The sequence below is a fragment of the Sceloporus undulatus genome, chromosome 4, assembly GCF_019175285.1.
Source record: "Sceloporus undulatus isolate JIND9_A2432 ecotype Alabama chromosome 4, SceUnd_v1.1, whole genome shotgun sequence".
NCBI lineage: Eukaryota > Metazoa > Chordata > Lepidosauria > Squamata > Phrynosomatidae > Sceloporus > Sceloporus undulatus.
In genome coordinates, this window is record NC_056525.1 from 211493088 (window position 1) to 211511257 (window position 18170).

The following is an 18170-nucleotide window of genomic DNA, read 5'->3' on the forward strand; positions in this document are numbered from 1 at the left end:
TTTTATTTATATACCGCTTTTCCAAAAGATCAAAGTGGTTTACATAGAATTAAAACCAATTACAAACATATCATAAAATAGATAAAAACCAACAACACAATGTACAATATACAGATATAAAAACAATCATTGGATAGAGTGAGGCAGAGAGTCGATGGGATCAAGTACATACAGTGCGCCCGCGCCATACGCAGGCATGCCATACGCGGCCTTGAGCATACGTGCTCAAGCCACGGGGCGCACGTGGGGTGACGCGTCCCATTCAATTGAATGGGCACGCGCGCCCGTTGTGCCCTGCGCGCGCCCGCGCCGCTGCGCACAAGCCCCATTGTTTCCAATGGGGCTCGGAACGGATCCCCCGCGTAAGGCGAGGACGGACTGTAACTTCATTTTCCAGAGGGGAAGGCTTTACAGAAGAGGAAGGTTTTAAGCCTCTTTTTAAATGTTTCCAGGGGGGTGATCAGACGGAGCTCCTCGGGGAGACTATTCCAGATTTGTGGGGCCGCTACTGAGAAGGCCATCTAGGATGTAATAACATATTTAGAAGGTGGAATTTCCAGCAAGTTCTTCCCAGTTGTTTTGAGTGTGCAGGGCCGATTATATGGGGAGATGAGGTCCCTCTAGTAACTCAAGCCCATGCCATGTAGGGCTTTATAGGTAATAACCAACACCTTGTATTGTGCTCGGAAGCGAATAGGCAGCCAGTGCAGATCTTTCAGAACAGGTGTTATATGGTCAAACCTGGAAGCACCGGTGACCAATCTGGCTGTCATATTTTGTACTAACTGAAGCTTCCGAGTTTGGTACAAGGGTTGCCCCAGGTAGAGCTCATTACAGAAATCTAAGCGAGAGGTTACCAGAGCATGTACCACAGTTTCAAGGTCCCTTTGGTCCAGGTAGGGTCGCAGTTGGCGTATCAACCGAAGTTGATAGCAAGCACTTCTGACTGTCGCATCTACTTGAGATGTCAACTGCAGAGACGAGTCCAGAAGTACTCCTAGACTGCGAACTTCATCCTTCAGGGGAAGTGTGACCCCATTCAGGACAGGTGGATAAATTTCCTTCCTCGGGCATGGGGAACCTATCACGAGTACTTCCGTTTTCTCTGGATTCAAACTGAGTTTGTTTTCCCTCATCCAGCCCATTACCGACTCTAGGCAGGCATTCAGAGGAGAGATTCCATCCTTAGTCACTGCATCAGTCGGAGGCACAGAGAAGCATATTTGGGTGTCATCAGCCTACTGATAACACCGTGCCCCATGTCTCCGGGTGATCTCTCCCAGCGGTTTCATGTAAATGTTAAACAAAGTGGGGGACAAGATAGCTCCCTGAGGGACACCAGATGTCTGTGAAAACCAATTTAAAAATGCCTTTTTAACTTGGTTTTCACAGAGGCCTGGCTATGGTCATCCTGTGCTGTTTTGTTATTACTCCTCCCAGACCTTAGACTGAGTCATTGTTATCTCTCAAATTGTAATGCTGAAGAAAAAAACATGGATATTCCAACCACCCCCAGTTCCTTGGTACACAACAGTTTGTGTAAGATTCCTATTGACCCTTTTAGCAATAGCAGCTTCATTTATATACCACCTAAGCAGTCTCTAAGCAGTTTACAACTGTAAGCTATTTGCCCCCAACAACATGGGTGCTCAGTTTAGCTACTTCAAACGATGCAAGCCTTAGTCGAGCTTGAGCCCTGCCTGACTAGTGTTGAACTCACAACCTTATGAATTGTGAGTGAGTGGCTGCAGTACAGGCATTGAACCACTGTGCCACCAGGGCTTTTAAGACTTGGGATTGTAGGAACATGCCTATAACATGTGAATATAATGTAGAAAAAAGCCTGAAGTTCAGCAAAATCTGGAGCTTTTTATTATGTCATAGTCAGGAAATTTTTGGCCCTCCAGATGCTGTTAGGCTGAAATTTCCATCAGCCTTAGGGAATGTAGGGAGTGATGAGGACTTCTGGGGGGGGGGGGTAACATGTTCACTGAGTGAACATGAGCGATAAGGAAAAAAGCATAATGGCAGTGGGAGAAATTGGCAGGAAGCCTCACAAAAACTAGTTCTTGAATTCACGTAAAGGTACATTCCTTGCCAGTGATGTGAAAGCTCTTCTTCTCATTTTCATACATGCAAATGTATATTTCTCACATTACCCTTGCATCTTTGCAGTGTTTTCCAGCAGAACTTTTCTAGCTAGTTTTCTCTTCCAGTTGTGCTCTCAGTGTGAACAGGAACAAATCTTGAGAGTTCTTGGTAATTTATTTATTTCAAATTTTGCAGATAAAGTCATTCAGTTTCACGTTGGCTTCTGAAGGTATTCCATGCATACACCAATTGTGTTTGTTTGGATGAGTTTCAGCTTTAGTAACTTGTAGTTTTGGATCATGGTCTTAGAAAGATTCAGTCTACTCCCTTGCTAACTTCACCATTGACCAAGTGAGAGTTTGTGAGTTCCCACTTAAATGTAAGCTTAATCCAAACAGAAGAGGTGGGTAATTGACAACAGACAAATTCCCTGCCCTGGGACCACAAACTTTTCAAAGGAGAGGAGTTTTCTTCACCTAACATGATATTTGGATGTCCGAGTGCCATCTGTAAAAAGTCTGCCTTTTTCCAGTTTTCTGTAGTTTGCCATCAAAGCTCTCTCCAGGCAGAGTGCTGTTTTATTTACTTATATCTCAGTCTTCAAACAATTACCCGCTCCTAAACCAGTTCACATCAATAAAACAGAGACAGTGGTTTGGATACTCTCATATATATTCTGATGATGTCATGATTAGACTGTTATACCAAGCTACAACTGGAGCTGCTTCTGAGGATTAACCTGACAATTCGTTCTGGAAAAGAGTCTTTATGTGGTGGTGCTGTATTTTTAAAAATGCATTGTTTTATTTTTCAATTAATGCTGTTTTAATATAATGGCTTAATTGCATGTTTTTTTTTTAAAAAAACTTTGTCATAAGGATTTTGGTTTTAAATGGTTTTAACTTTGTTATAAGCTGTTTTGGGTCCCAGGTTGTGAGAAAATCAAGCTATTAATTAAATGAATGATTTTTTTTAATCACTGAAAGCTACCACTGGTTAAAAAATTGCATATGGATTTTGATAGTAACTAGTTACTGGAGTTACATTACCCTGGTATCAAGATAATTGATATGACATACAAATTCATTTCCATAAGAATTTAAGATGCTGATTCTTACTTTCAAAAGACTAAAAGATCTTGGAGTAGGCTTTCTAAAAGAGCACAATTTCAGATATCTTCTATTTTCTGTGCTTCCATCACTTTCTGAATAATTTCCTTTACTGCTTTAATACTCAGAAGCTAGACTTGGGATTCTTGCACAGGATTCTTTCCATGGAAATTGCTCTCTTTTAAGAGGTTCCCATTTTCCCTTCGCTGCTGGCTTTACGGTGCATAATGAAGAAAAATTCATTTGGGAAGGCTTTGGAAAGTGCCAGTGTTGTTGATTCTTAATTGATTGTGGTATTTCACTACTGACTTCAAGCATATAATTACCTTATGATGCTGTTTTATTAATTTATGGTGAGTTACAGAGAGTAATTTTGTGTGTATTTTGCTGAGTGACTTATGAGCAAGCTGGAGTAAAAATGGGTGAATAAATTAATGTGTATATCTGTATTATCATTCTTATCTCACGCTGCTGCTGAATATAGATTACATCCAGTGCCCGTACTGCCAGAGAAGATTTAATGAAAATGCAGCTGATCGACATATCAATTTTTGTAAAGAACAGGCAGCTCGTATTACCAATAAAGGAAAAGTAGTTACTGAAATTAAATGGAAGCTTCCTACTCGAACACAGGTAAAATGGGTTGTGCTTCTCCATACCCAATCAATAACTTTGGTGGGTTTTTTCTCTTTGATCAGAATCTAGCCTGAAGTTAAATAATAACAGCTTTAGAATACTATTTCTTTTAGATATTCAGGAAGCAAAACCAAAATTAACAAACACTGTGAAGAGACCAGGCAGGCACCAATATGCAAATTGCTATTTAAAAGTTTTCAGAGAAATGGAAAGAGAGGAAATTTCATGCATGTGTTACTTTCATTGCACATTTTTTAAAATGCACACAAACTAATAAACCAACGAGTGATAATAATAAAAGGCCTTTCAATCTGAAAGGGGCTTGGTGAAAATTGATTTCTGCTCCAATTTTTTTTAATCTATATCATTTTTAATGTGCAAAGTATTTCAGAGTCTTTCATCATAACAAAATTCACACGACAGTCAAATACCATAACTGTTAAAAGTGTTAAACAGTTGGGGACATAAGAATATAGCCCTGCTATATCAGACCAAAGGCCAACATCCTGGTTTTCACAGGGGCCAATCAGATGTCTATGGAAAGTCCACAAGCAAAGTGTGAAGGCAGTAGATTTATCCTTCTCTTGCTTCCCAGCAAATGGTATTGAGGGTCTTGCTATTTCTTGTCACCTAATAGTCACTGGTAGTCTTTTTCATGGTTAGTATCCTTTGACAGCCTTCTCAAGTTGTTGGTCATGTCATCTTAGGATAGTGAATTCAATGCTTTAATGTGATCAGATTCGCACTCTTTATATAATTATTATTATTATTTATTTATTTATACCCTGCTCTTCAGCCAAGGCTATCAGAGCGGCTTACAATTTGTAAATTTCTGCACCTGGAGGCACTCCTATTTACTGTTAAACTGAGGCTCAAAGAATAGCTTTCTGACTCAATAAGGATATTACTCTATGTCTTTCATATGTTTCTTCAGTGTATATTACTCTTGATTATGTTTGCATAGACATGTTTCGTAGTTCAGTAGGGATGACCTGTAGCCATGTGGCAGAGTCTATGTTTTTCATTTAGATCTGCTGAAAGCTGAGAAAATCTTATCATATTGTAGACAATAGTAAATAGTTTGAACCAATGATCTGGCTCAGTTCTTCTCCCCAACCTCTATTTAAAACACTGGTAAAATTCTTTATGTAAGCAGGAATGCAGTTCTTTAGCTGTGGTAACCAGTGTACATCATTTCATTGGTAAAGTCAAACTGGAAACATGGTAAATGTGTTCTAAATAAACACATAGTAAATTTGCTCTTACCCATGGCTTTTTTTTTACATGAAAATACTGGGCAGGCGTGTTAGGATGTACTTAAAACTTTTTTAGAAACACTCTATGAGAAGAAAAGCTGTCAAGTATTTTTTTTTTAAAAAAATGTAACTGGAAGAGGGCAAAACTCTGTAATTTTATTGATTGGACTATTGAATCCTTTCATGTCTGTTTCAGTACAAATCAACACCAGTAAAGAAAATGCCTTCAACAGGATCAATATCGCCTGCTTCTTCGCGTTTACCACAGCCAAGTAATGTATTTTTAATTTTTTATAGATGCTTGAATTAATACTACCACAGGACAGTACGTGATAGGGCATTCTACTTAAAATGCACATGTGAATCTCTGTAGAGCTTTGGGGGACATTTCTGTATCTTAGAGCCCGTACAGACAGGCTAAAATAAAGTTGCTTTGGGTCACTTTGGAGGTATGCTGCTTAAATGACACATGCTTCCTAAGAGTCTGGAAGCCACACCAAAGCCATGCTCCAGTCCTTAGGACTGGAGCATGGGTTTGACGTGGCTTCTGGACTCTTAGGACACATGCATCATTTAAACAGCATACCTCCAAAGTGACCCAAAGCAGCTTTATTTTGGCCTGTCTGTAAGGAGCCTTAGTGTCATTTGTATATATTTTTGTTAATTCCAGACTACAGTAATTTCAAATAGATCCTTTTTACTTGAGGCTGGTTATTGTAGCTCTTCAGTAAAGCACATTCGTTACACTCAGCTTGGGTGTTCAGATAGGTGTTGAAAACGTGGATTCAGATAGGTGTTGAAAAATGTCATGTTTGACACTCAGAAGAGCTGCTTCGTTACAACATAGGGCCTGAGCAGACAGAAGAGAAAAGCAGACTTTCCCTTGGAGTTTCCTGATTCACAGGGAGAATGCACGCACCGCCGGCTCCCACAGTGAACCAACAACTGACACATAGTCTGCACCACCCCTCACTCTAAGAAGATGGATGTGCCAAAATGAAGCTTTCACAGCTACAAGCCACACCATTATTTTTTTCTGTTTCACTGCAAACACATGTGCACAAACACATGGATGCACTGCCAGCAGCTGCCAACCCCCCCCCCCATCCCACCCAGCCACCAGCCCATTGCACTTCCCACACAACTGGCCAACTGATCGCACAAACCATCAGCTGCCCATACAGTGCATCAGTGCGTCCAGTGACATTGTAACAGCACAATAATGGAGACCTCTTAGTACATGCCTCTTTCTCCCCCTTCCCTCGGTAGCCCTCTGTTGATTCAGCCAGTTTGTTGTTGTATACAGTGGTACCTCGGGATACGAAATACCCAGGTTACGAAATTTTCGGGATACGAAAAAATCCCATAGGGAATCATTGTTCCGGGTTACGAATGTTTTTTCGGGTTACGAAAAAACTTTTGGTGCTTTTTTCGGCTTTTTCGCACGGAATCGCGGCTTTTCCCCATTAGCGCCTATGGCAATTCGGCTTACGAAGGCTTTTCGGGTTACGAACGGTGCCACGGAACGAATTAATTTCGTAACCCGAGGCACCACTGTATATTATTTTTATTTTTATTATATTTATTTTTATCGATTTGATCATTTGTATGTAGAGTGCTGTGTACATTTACAGTGCTTTAGAAATAAACAAGAATAAGAATTACATTATACAGTTGGTGATATGATGTCGTTTCACTTAACGTCATCATTTCACTCAATGGGGTGTGCCATTTGTCAATGGTACAGCTGACCACTTGAGCAGTTGTACCATCGATTGGCTGGCAGGCTGAACTGCAGTGGTGCTGATGTTTTGCCAGCCCTTCTCTGACATGGCACTGGTTTGTAGTCGGCACACAAGTTTGCTTTAAGATCTATTTTATGATGATTTCTAAGGCCCCACTGACCTTGCCAATGTTTCTGGCTTGCTTTTTGAATAAAGTGAACCAGCGTAGAGTAGTATACAGTGCTTTAGTCTTCAGTGATGTCAATTTGTATTCTTCAGCCATAATGTTATCTGGATTGTTGTGAGCAAATCACTGTCTCCTATATTTATGCTAAAAGATTGCTGCTGAGGAATTCTAGGGTCACCTCTTTCCTTACTATTATGTATCACCTTGGCCTAGGTTCAGGAGCCCTTCCTTTTCAACCTATGCCCTTATTGCTTTCTAAAGTTTTACTGATAGTAAACCAAAAATTCTCCCCTATTGTGAATTTGCTTCATTGGACGCAGTTGGGAGGGAGAAGGCGAATAAGTGAAGTACCTGCTTTGTGTTATTTCCATTAGAGCTCATAGCAACTTTTTTAATTACACTGTTAATCTGGAAAATACCAGGTTCGTTGGGACTATTAAAGCCCCCTCCCCTTGCACTACTGCTTTTCTATTAGTTCTCTGTATTTGCATTTGTTTATTTATTCATATGATGGGTGTTGTGAAGTGGGATTTTTTAAAAAAAGTAAAGCTACTAGACCCAGAAGTGATGTTTGTTATGCTTACATCGAAAGGTTCAACTGCAAATAAAATTATGCCACAAAGTGGACCTATGGGAACCAAAATCCAGAGTTCTTCTCCAGCTCATAAAAACCTGGCAAAGACAAGCCCACAAACAGGGTAAGTGCACTGTTAATATTGTGCTCAGTTAAGACTTCATAGGATGACATCAGTGTCATGATGATAGAAGCAGGTTCTTGGAAGCTAGCTTCTCTGACTCCTCCTTCCCCCAAGAGTGCCCAGATCCCCCAGAAAACCACAATAAAGGGTTTGGCACCTTCCTGATACAAATTGTCTGTGTCGTGGAGGGTAGAGAAGGTAATAATCATCTTCAAGTTCAGATGAGGGCAGCTCTTGGTAAAGGAAGTTCTACCTCCAGAAGATATCTCCATCTAGTTTTAGAGAGAACTCTTGTGACACAACATATGCCAGTCCTGTGTATTGCATCCTAGGGGAGGGCGGGGAATGAAGAAGGTGAATGAGGGGGAAGTTTGCTTCCACGGGTTCCTTTTCCATCAGTGTGATATTAGCGGCAACAAGCGACTTGAAGGCACATATACATACACATACATTCAAGAAACATGTTCCTTGTGATGTTGGTTTTACAAACTAACTGTTTTATGTAAATTCCAGACTACAGTTCCCTGCCCTCAGGCTTACAGGTCATGGCCTTCCTGGAGTTCACAGAAGGCAGGGATGGCCAAAGATTGTTTTTCCAGATATTGTTGGACTGCAGCTCCCCTAAGCTCTAGCCAGGATAGTCAAGGATAAGGAGTGTTGGGAGTTAAAGTCCTACAACATCTGGAGGGCTATACTTTGGCCACTATGGTAAGGTGTTTTTTTTTTAATATCAGCCAGTTGTTTTGTGTTCGTTCTGAGTATACAGTCACCCCTCCGTTTTTGCGGACATTAAGTCTGCATCCCTTGCCCATTTGTGGGTGGCAAACAGAGGGGGACAAAATGGAGTATGCGCCCATGGGCACACACTGCCATTCAAACCAATTTCCATTTTCGCAGGGGGGTCAGGAACAGGTCCCCGTGAAAATGGAGGGGCGACTGTGTGTGTACTTTTGCTTGTCAATGGGAAAAGATGCTAGCTTTGTACAGATATTTTTCTGTGGAAATTACATACTCCACCCCATCTAAAAAGCACTTGTTTCACTTTTGTTTTGAAGGTGAGAAGCAATACTGTACTTGAAAGTTCCTTGTTGGAACCTTTTTTGTGTGTTGAAACAGCCTGAATTGTCAGAAACAAGGCATTTATCTTGTAGTCTTCACATTTAATCTTGAAAATTACTAATGGAAAAGATTGTGTGGGAAGGGATGTTATGCAAACATTTCACAGAACAGGTACAAACTTTGTTCCTCTGTCTTTTGGCCAGCATTAAAGATTGGTAAGATAGGTCACTTAGAGAAGAAAGAGAAATAAAAGAAACCAAAGAAATTACTGTAAAATCAAATGGATAAGCAGGGGTAAAAGACCATAAAGAGATGTAAGCACTCATTTGCTGGGCTCAGCTGGGAGGAGAAGTAATGGAGATTGGGTCGAACTGGATATGATAGCAGAGACAGCCATGCATCCCCAGTATTTCTCAAGCGAAAACGACACTCCTGTGTAGGAGAATTTATGTGGAATAAACACGCATCTGGAAAAGGGAGGTATATGAGCGGAAAAGGATCTTCACATGTACTGTTGGGAAACAGTAACATCTTTGCTCACGCTTAAAATTAAGAAACAGAGTGCTTCTGACCATGTGCAAGCTTTGTTTTCTTCAAGTTCTTGCATGGCAGCTGAAAATTTGTTTTCGTTCAGTGGCAGCTGGTGGTATTCGTGTCATTGTGGCAGTGAATCAGCTCTCCATTTTAGTCATAGAATCATAGACCATCCAATCCAACCCCCTGCCATGCAGGAAATCTCAATCAAAGCATCCCCGACAAATGGCCATCTAGCCTCTGCTTAAAGACCTCTAAGGAAGAAGACGCCACTACATGCCGAAGGAGTGTGTTCCACTGTCGAACAGCTCTTATTGTCAGGAAGTTCCTCCTAATATTGAGGTGGAATCTCTTTTTCTGTAACTTGCATCCATTGCTCCAGGTCCTAGTCTCTGGAGCAGCAGAATACAAGGATTTATCTAGGTTTTGAACCTGTTTTGGAAATAGGGTTCAGTGCCAAGGATGCCTCCTTGACATGGAAGCTTTCAGCCTCCACTACTTTCATCATCAAAAGAGTGACAAGGAAAACAGGCACCTATCCAATACTTCTGAAGAAACAAGTTTTCTTGGGTAACATTATTAAGGTGCCATATAAATTCAGCTGTGAGCAATCTGTAAATAATCTATTTTTGACTTCTCATTTGGGTTTTATTTTAATCTGGAGACATTTTTTCCCAATATGTCATAGACAGTGATCCTTTCCATTACAGTATGAGGTGAAATCATTCCAAGAGGTTCAGTTGCCTGAGTCATCTTGCACCATCTGTTCTTTGAATACCTTTGGCATATCTTACAAGTGGCTGCATCTTGCTTTATTTTATTTTTATTTACGAGTATTTAACCCTGCTCTTTAGCCACAGAGATTCTCAGAGCAGCTTACATATTATTGACAGTTCCCTGTCCTCAGGCTTACAAACTAAAAAGATATGACACAAAAGGAGAAGGGAATGGCAGTGGGGAAGGGGACCAAGTCCAGCAGATACTGCCAGTTCTTCTCTCCCTTCAATGCCAGGGTGGTAGCAATTGGAATGAAGGGAGATCCTTTCATATGTCTCTAGGGCTAGGAATGGTGGAACAGTGTCTGTGAAGCTCAGGGAGATTAATTCTGCTCCCTGCTTGTAGCATGCTGTGATATGGATTATGTCGGTTAGTTCCAGAGGATTAATTTTGCAGGATTCTACCTGCTTAAAGCACTGAATTTGACCCTGTCAATTTACCTTTTGATCATCCTCAGTCTAAGAGCCTGTATTAAGCTACCATTTTACAGAACAATCAGATCCATGTGCCTAAACCAAAAACCAGAGATTTAAGAGAAGAGGTGCTGGACACACATTGTATTTATAGAAAAATATACCTGTTGTGATGTTGGTGTTTACACAGCACTTAGGACAGCTAGCCATGATTAAAACCAGTCGTAAAATGCATTATAATATTGTTAACAAACAGGATCCCCTTGGTCATTGTGTTACATTTCCTATTTTATGGTATGTATCTGCTTGAACTTCTCTAAATGGTTTTGAAAACCCCCCACTGTTCCAGAGAGGTTTGAGCCTCTTGGTTTTTCTGTGAACTTCCTTTCGCAGATGCTCTCTATTTTGAGATTTCCTTTTGAAGCCAGATTTAAGTGTTCTGGACCACTGAATGACTATTTAGCACACTTAACAGACATGGAATCTCTTAGTGTGCTAAAATTTTCATGTTTTGTTCTTGTCCTCTAGATGGCAATATATGTCCTCTGCATGAGAAGCAGATACAAACTTATTCAGTAGCTTTTACTGTATATACTCATGCATAAGTCTAAAAACATTAAAAACTGGGTCAACTTATCCACAGGTAAAAAAAAAAAGGAACCAGTTTCTTTCCTTGGGGAGAGTGGTGAAAGGTGAGAGCGTAGTCCATCCCAGGAGCACCTAAAACAAGCACCAACTCTGTCAATTATCCACAGCTTGAAAAGCCCTTCTACTCTGTTCCTTCTACTCTGTCCACAATGGCTCCATTTCTGACCTTTTTCGTTGCCTAGGTTGGAAAAGCACAAACAGTTATACCTGCCAGAATTTTGTAATACATTTATGTTCTTTGGCATCATTTTTCTTAGCTTTATCGTTTTTGTGCCTTTAGGTTTTACCTTCTGTTTATCCACAGGTCAGATCAAAATCTGTAATTTTGGATCCAAAACCTGCCCTTGACTCATACATGAGTCGATTTATAGTCGAGTATATATGGTATATATCATTTTTTTAAATGAAATTAAGGAATTAATTTGAAATAGCTGTCTGATTTTACTAATCAAGAACATTGTTTAGTTTGATAACATACCATGTACGTGGTGGTTGCATATTTTGAATTTAATGTACTTTTGCTGAGATGTAGGAAGTTTTGTTTGTTTCCTGCCAATATATGACATTTCCCCCCATTTCTGTCATCATGGAGTCGTGGAATCATAGAGCTGGAAAAGACCTCAAGGACCATCCAGTCCAATCTCCTGCCATGCAGGAATACACAGCTAAACCATGGCTGAGAAATGGCCATCCAGTCTCTGTTTAAAGACCTCCAAAAAAGGAGAGTCCACCACCTTCCAAGGTAGTCTGTTCTACTGATAAACAGCACTTATCATCAGAAGGGTCTTTCTCATGTTTAGTAGCAGTCTCTTTTCTTGCATTTGAATTTGTCATTTTTAAATTCTTTTGAGGTAAGGAATGTATAACTCAATTAAAAAACAAAATGTTTGTACAGAAACATGAGCTAGTGAATCTAGAATGGATTTTGAGAAACGCTCTTGAAAAAGCTTACCAGTAATTTAGGTGAGACGTTGAACCACCATACCATTCTGAACACAGTCTGGTTTGATAGTGGAAGCCAAGAAAGGTTGGGCCCATTTACTACGAGGAATGCATACTAACCAGGCTGAACCTTTATTTCATCCTCATATCTCGGACTGAAACATTACAAGAGTTTTCTCCTCCCATTTTTTTAAAAAAAATCTATAACCTGAAACTATTTTCTGGCAATGAAATGGTGATCCACCCCAGTCTAGTCCCCTATCTGATCCTACCCTCTGTTTACATTGCTCTGCCTACAAGAAACCCCTGTTACCAGTTCTCTACACTGCCTCCTCTGAACAGAAAGCCATGCTAAATGTTGTATGTTAAAAATTGGATTGGGCCTTAAGGATTTGTGTGCTGCTAAATTTCATCTTATCCCTTGAATTAATATTATTTTTCAGAGGATCCTTGAAATCGAAGATGGTAGCACCTGGTAATATGAACAGAAATGCTGGTGTGAGCATAATGGCAAACAAAAAAAAAGCATACAGTTCTGAAAGCTACTTAAACAGGTAATTTTTGCAGGCTTGTAAAACAAAATAGTTGTTTTGGGAATAAAATAGCTTACAAATTCTGAATTTTAAGTCTATAATGGGAAGGGACCTGGAAATAATGCAGAAATAAAGGTATCATTTAGCATAGTCGCTTGGTGTGGGAGGATGATACAGTAAGCAACAATTCATGGGCAAATGGGCTTGACGTGGAAGTTTAAGTGGAATAAATAATAGTTGTTTTGACTACTCATAGTCTTCTACAAGAGCATATGATCCTTGAAAAGAAAACAATAGCAGGTTGAGTATCTGTTATCTGGAATTCCAAAATCCAAACCTTTTTGATGTTTGTTCCTATACTGTACAGTGGTACCTCGGGATACGAATTACCCAGCTTACGAATTTTTTGGGATACGAATAAATCCCATAGGGATTTATTGTTTCGGGTTACGAACGTTTTTTCGGGTTACGAAAAAACGCCGGCGCTGTTTTAAATGGAGCCGCGGCGGAGCCGCGGCTTTTTTTCCCATTAGCGCCTATGGCAATTCGGGTTACGAAGGTTTTCGGGTTACGAAATTAGCCGCGGAACGAATTAATTTCGTAACCCGAGGGAGCACTGTATTTGCGATTCTGAAGACAGACATAACTGGGGAGAGACACAAATCTGTGAAATTGTGGGAGGCATGGATTCACACCAAGCACTGTGCTTAGATTCCTGCCATTTCACAGCTCCTCAGTCCCATTTTGTATATGGAAATACAGGTATTAAAAAAGCTGTAACACAGAACCCTTTTGGTCCCAAGCATTTTGGGTACAGGATACTCTACTTGCAAAAAGCAATAATATATTTTCTTAATAAGCAATTATAAAGCTGCTTTCATATTAGTGATTCTTGTGATAGTTCTGTTAAGATTGCTTCTAAAAGCTGCAAAGTTTTGCTTGGGTGAAAGCTTTTCCTTCTCTACCATTTCTTGACCTATTTTTAGCTGGAAAGAAACAAATCAGAGCAAGACTCATTCCTCTATTTCTCTTCATCATCATCAATAAAAGTACAGTGGTACCCCGGGATACGAAATACCCACGTTACGAAATTTCCGGGATACGAAAAAATCCCATAGGAAATAACTGTTCCGGGTTACGAAGGTTATTTCGGGTTACGAAGAAAATTTTGGTGCTTTTCGGCGCTATTTCACACGAAATCGCGGCTTTTCCCCATTAGCGCCTATGGGTTTTTCGGCTTGTGAAGTATTCCGGGTTACGAAAGCGGCGGCGGAACGAATTAATTTCGTAACCCGGGGTACCACTGTAATACCAATTCTACATGGAGGGATATGCAACATGGGAAAATGCACAGAAAAAAGGAGTTAAACATAGTCTTTGGGCAACACTTCATCAGCAGTCCCATAATAGCCTTGTGGGATGACTAATTAGCAAAATGGGCAAACTGAGAGCAATCACAGTCACAGAACTTGGATTTTATGTCATTTTTGATCTTATATTTCACTTTATTTTAAATGGGGATGGTTCCTACTAATTTGACTTCAATCTTCGTTGGGGGAAACAGATAAAAATGTGTATAGCAAGGATCCAATTTAATCCACCAGACTGCAGTTTTACAGTGAATCAGTTGTTTAATCAAATTACAATTAGTCTTGTGAAGTGGTTTGTTTGAGAGTTTTGTAAAAAGGCCACATATTTTAAACTGAAGAGGTGTTATGTGGCAGTGGTTAGAATGGATACTTAATATATCATGCATAAACATTTATTTATCTAACCTTTGTAATATTTTAATTAATTATTTATGCTTGATGAAGGACTGGATATGAGAGTGGTGATGGCTCATCTTCTGTCAATGGAGGAAGTTCCAAAAGCAATGAGGGAAACTCACCTGCACAGTTACCAAAATTCTGTTACGAATGTGGCGCCAAATACCCAGTTGAATCTGCAAAATTCTGCTGTGAATGTGGAGTTCGAAGAATGGTTTTGTGAATGTTTATATACAGCATGTTTGCTTTGACTGCATGGAAATCTCTGTGATACTTCCTTATTAGAACTCACACTAAAACACCTTAGTAATATTCTGAAAGCAATGGTTTTTGGTTGCAAAGTAATTTATATAGATATATAAATATACTGTATATAAAAACAGAGGTACCTAAACTGTGCCATTGAAGAAGGTATTCTTGAGAAACTATTGGAAATACCTTTAATGGATCAAAATATTAACCCAAGAAGTAGGAGCATTCTTGTAATCTTTCTTTGTATTATATCCATTGTAATTTTCCCCCTAATTTTTGTCCTGAAGCATCTGGTTTAAAGAACATGTTCTACTGCAGAAGTAATTTTACATGAACAGTACTGGTTTAAAGTAGTATTACATCATAGAATTTATTTTATATAGACACTGGATGATGCTCTTACAAGTCATCTGATGGCTTGATGAGTCCTTATAAATCTCATTAATCACAGAAATAGGTTCAATTTAAATTGGTTGGTTAATTCAAATCTGTTATTCTAACTGATCAATTTATATTCTTCTCAAGCCTGCTTCCAAATGACTATATAGTGATGTGTGTACAGGTATGTCCCTTATGTGTGATGTAAGATTTCTCCTTTCCATTTTTCATGTTTTCTTCTTTAAATAAAAGTGCTAAGGATTTCACATACGTATCCTCCCTTCAGAAAGGAAGGCATAAATGAGATGTTTGTTGTGATTTACATTATTCCCCCAATTCTCAAATATAGAGATGTGACTGCAAAATAAAAGTAAGAATAGAAATACCTTGTCAGTTTATTGATTTGGAAAAAATGAGTTTAGACTGAGACACCCAAAATACATTTTTGTCTTCATGCCATTTTGAACAGCACATTGAAGGTCTTCCCCTGTCTCAGTATTAAGATGATTCTGTTAAAATAGTTTACATTTTGTTTTTTCACTTGGTGATGAATCCCACTTCATTTTATTATGTCTTTCCCCCAGATTAGTTTGTTCATTTAATTTTGGACTGCTCCTTCTAAGCCATTGTCAGCCCAAGAATAGTAAAATTTAAGCTTCCAGCCAAGCATTTTGTAGCATTGAGCCCAACAGTGCACATTTATGAATCTAGGTTTAAAGTTTGTTTTCAGTATTTTTAATTTGTGCTCAGTGTGTCTATTGCCAACTGGAAATATATTTATCTGACCACATTCCTTTTTCCTACTTTTACTTTACATACACTTCCATATGCTTCATGATGAAAAATGGCAGCTCCTGGATTATTAGAATGAAGGTCATTGGTGTGAAATTATATCTGTGGACCTTAGGTTTTCTTTTAAAAAGCATTTAATGTGCAATGCCCCCACTCAATTTTGTGCTACTACCCAGTTTGAATTATAGAGAAATAGCTAATACTATGCTGTTGTATAATGTTTAGTGGGTGTGTTTATAATAGCTATATATAGTGGAACTGAACTGATAAGGAAGCGAGAGACCATGATGTATAGAATTGTGGGGGGTTGGGAGGTTTGTGCGCACGCATACACACACACACATTACTGTATCCTTTTCTTATGTATTCCATCCAGATATTTTTTTAAATCTTCATTATGAAGATTTCATCTGGTACCCAGATGGCCAGTTTTGCTTTCTATCTATGATGTTATAGACTGTTAGAATTTTAGAGGGAGAGGGGGCATTAAAAGTACAGTACTTTAGCAGTTGCACTTTGAAAATATGGATTTGGAGTAATGAGGTATTAATTGTTAATACTGATTTTTGATGATCATTCTGCAATGGGTATGATCAACCTGACTTGATTCAACAGTTGAAGCCACCATTTTAAGATTTTATTTAGAGTGAATGTTTTATATGGGCTTGTCTGTGCTAGAAATTTAAAAAGTATCAGTAAATGGGTCCTAGCTAAGCATTATGAAAATATAACTGATGTTAGCGGAAGATATCATCTTTGAATCAATTAGCTGTTTTGTATCCTTTCATGATAAGTGTTCACTGTCTTTACATTTCAGTTGTTATTTTATAATTGGGATCAATTGAGGATGGACCAATATGTTTCTGAATGGGTCCCTACCCCATTTTCTGTTTAGACCTACAAAGCTCCTCCATTTTGTGATAAAGATTTCACTGGTGAGGGACATTTAAAAAGATGTAACACAGGGTTCCATGCAATGGCTGGAGATTCTCAGGGTCCCAGTTTTTGGGCATAATTCTCTATTTGAAAAGCATTCTTGACATTTGACATCAAGAGTAGACTTGAGTCAAAGGGGAATATGAGAGGCATCCAGACCTTCCTTGTATGTGCAGCCATTATAAGCATGCACAGAGCTGTGATCCTAGCCAGATACTAAAGTTCAGAGGTATTTTTGTCCTCTCCTGTAATCCTTAGAAGAAGAAGAAAGTTTCCCAAAACATTCCCTTTGGCTTTTTGTTACCTAGAAAGTGGATTAAATCAACATTATTCTTACATGATAGCAAGGTAAAGGGTTTAATTCAAACAATCAGTGGGGATTTTACCACTGACCTTTAGGAGAACTGGGTTGTATTTTTAAATTTACGAGTATGTTGGTATTCTTGAAACAGCTATCTAACTGGGGTTTTTTAAAAATGTATATGGACACTACATCAGACATATTATTCTACATCATGTACACACTAGCCTTCGCAGAGAGACAAGCTCATTATATTTAACAATTCACTCAGGGTTGTTTCATATTTTTAATCACAGGGATTAATCTCCATGTTTGAATATATTGTTCTAATGACAGTGACACAGAGACCAGTCTTTGTACCTGAAAAGGAAATGTGTATTCAAACCTTATGGTGAAATACTAACTAGAGATGTTCTGTTTTGGCCATCAGTTATTTGGTGATATTTCACGTGTATCTTCATTCACCAAAGATCCAATATAATTGTATTGTGTTTTCTTGTGTTTCTACAGATGTTTTATTACACATACCTAACAACACATATTTCGTGTTGAATCTGCCTAGTATCTTCAGTATATTATATCATTGTTTTTGTTCTCTTGTAATTAGCAAGAATGATTTCTACCAGTTATGTGACCTTTTTACTCTTTGTTGTACCTATGTTTGTTCCCCCCCCCCCACGTTCATTTTCACTGTAAACAGTCTGTAAATGCTTAATATGTTACCTAGTCCTTTGTTTAAAATAAAATAACTTGTTGCATACAGATACATTGTTCCTTCTTCATGTAGCTTATTAATAATGCTGGCAGCAGCCATATTACCACTATATTGGCTTTCAAGGTCTAGTCTTACTTGCTCAGTATCTAAATAGAATGTGAGATGGGCAAGCTTACTGAAACCTGAGGCCCATCCACAATACACAGCTGTAGTACTAGGATTCTACTTTAACTGCCATAGCAACATCCTATGGAATCCTGGGTTCATAGTTAAAGAATAATATTTAGCATTTTCAGCCAGAGGACTCTGGTGCCACAGACCAAACTACAAAATCCAGGATTGTCAAATAAATCATAGTGTTATAATTGTTTAGTGTGAAAGAGCCAGTGACGTGGCACATATATCTTTGAAAATATTGAAAAC

General features: G+C 38.9%; 1 protein-coding gene across 1 annotated transcript in view; it reads left to right on the top strand.

Moving 5' to 3' along the window:
• Positions 1-17796, top strand: part of ZC2HC1A (zinc finger C2HC-type containing 1A) — a 38859-nt gene extending 21063 nt beyond the window's left edge. The window contains exons 5-9 of the mRNA XM_042462179.1: positions 3685-3833; positions 5289-5364; positions 7596-7701; positions 12518-12628; positions 14422-17796. Coding sequence (XP_042318113.1) covers positions 3685-3833; positions 5289-5364; positions 7596-7701; positions 12518-12628; positions 14422-14596 — 617 coding nt within the window. The 3' untranslated portion in view covers positions 14597-17796. The remainder of the gene's footprint in view (positions 1-3684; positions 3834-5288; positions 5365-7595; positions 7702-12517; positions 12629-14421) is intronic.
• Positions 17797-18170: the final 374 nt, after the last annotated feature.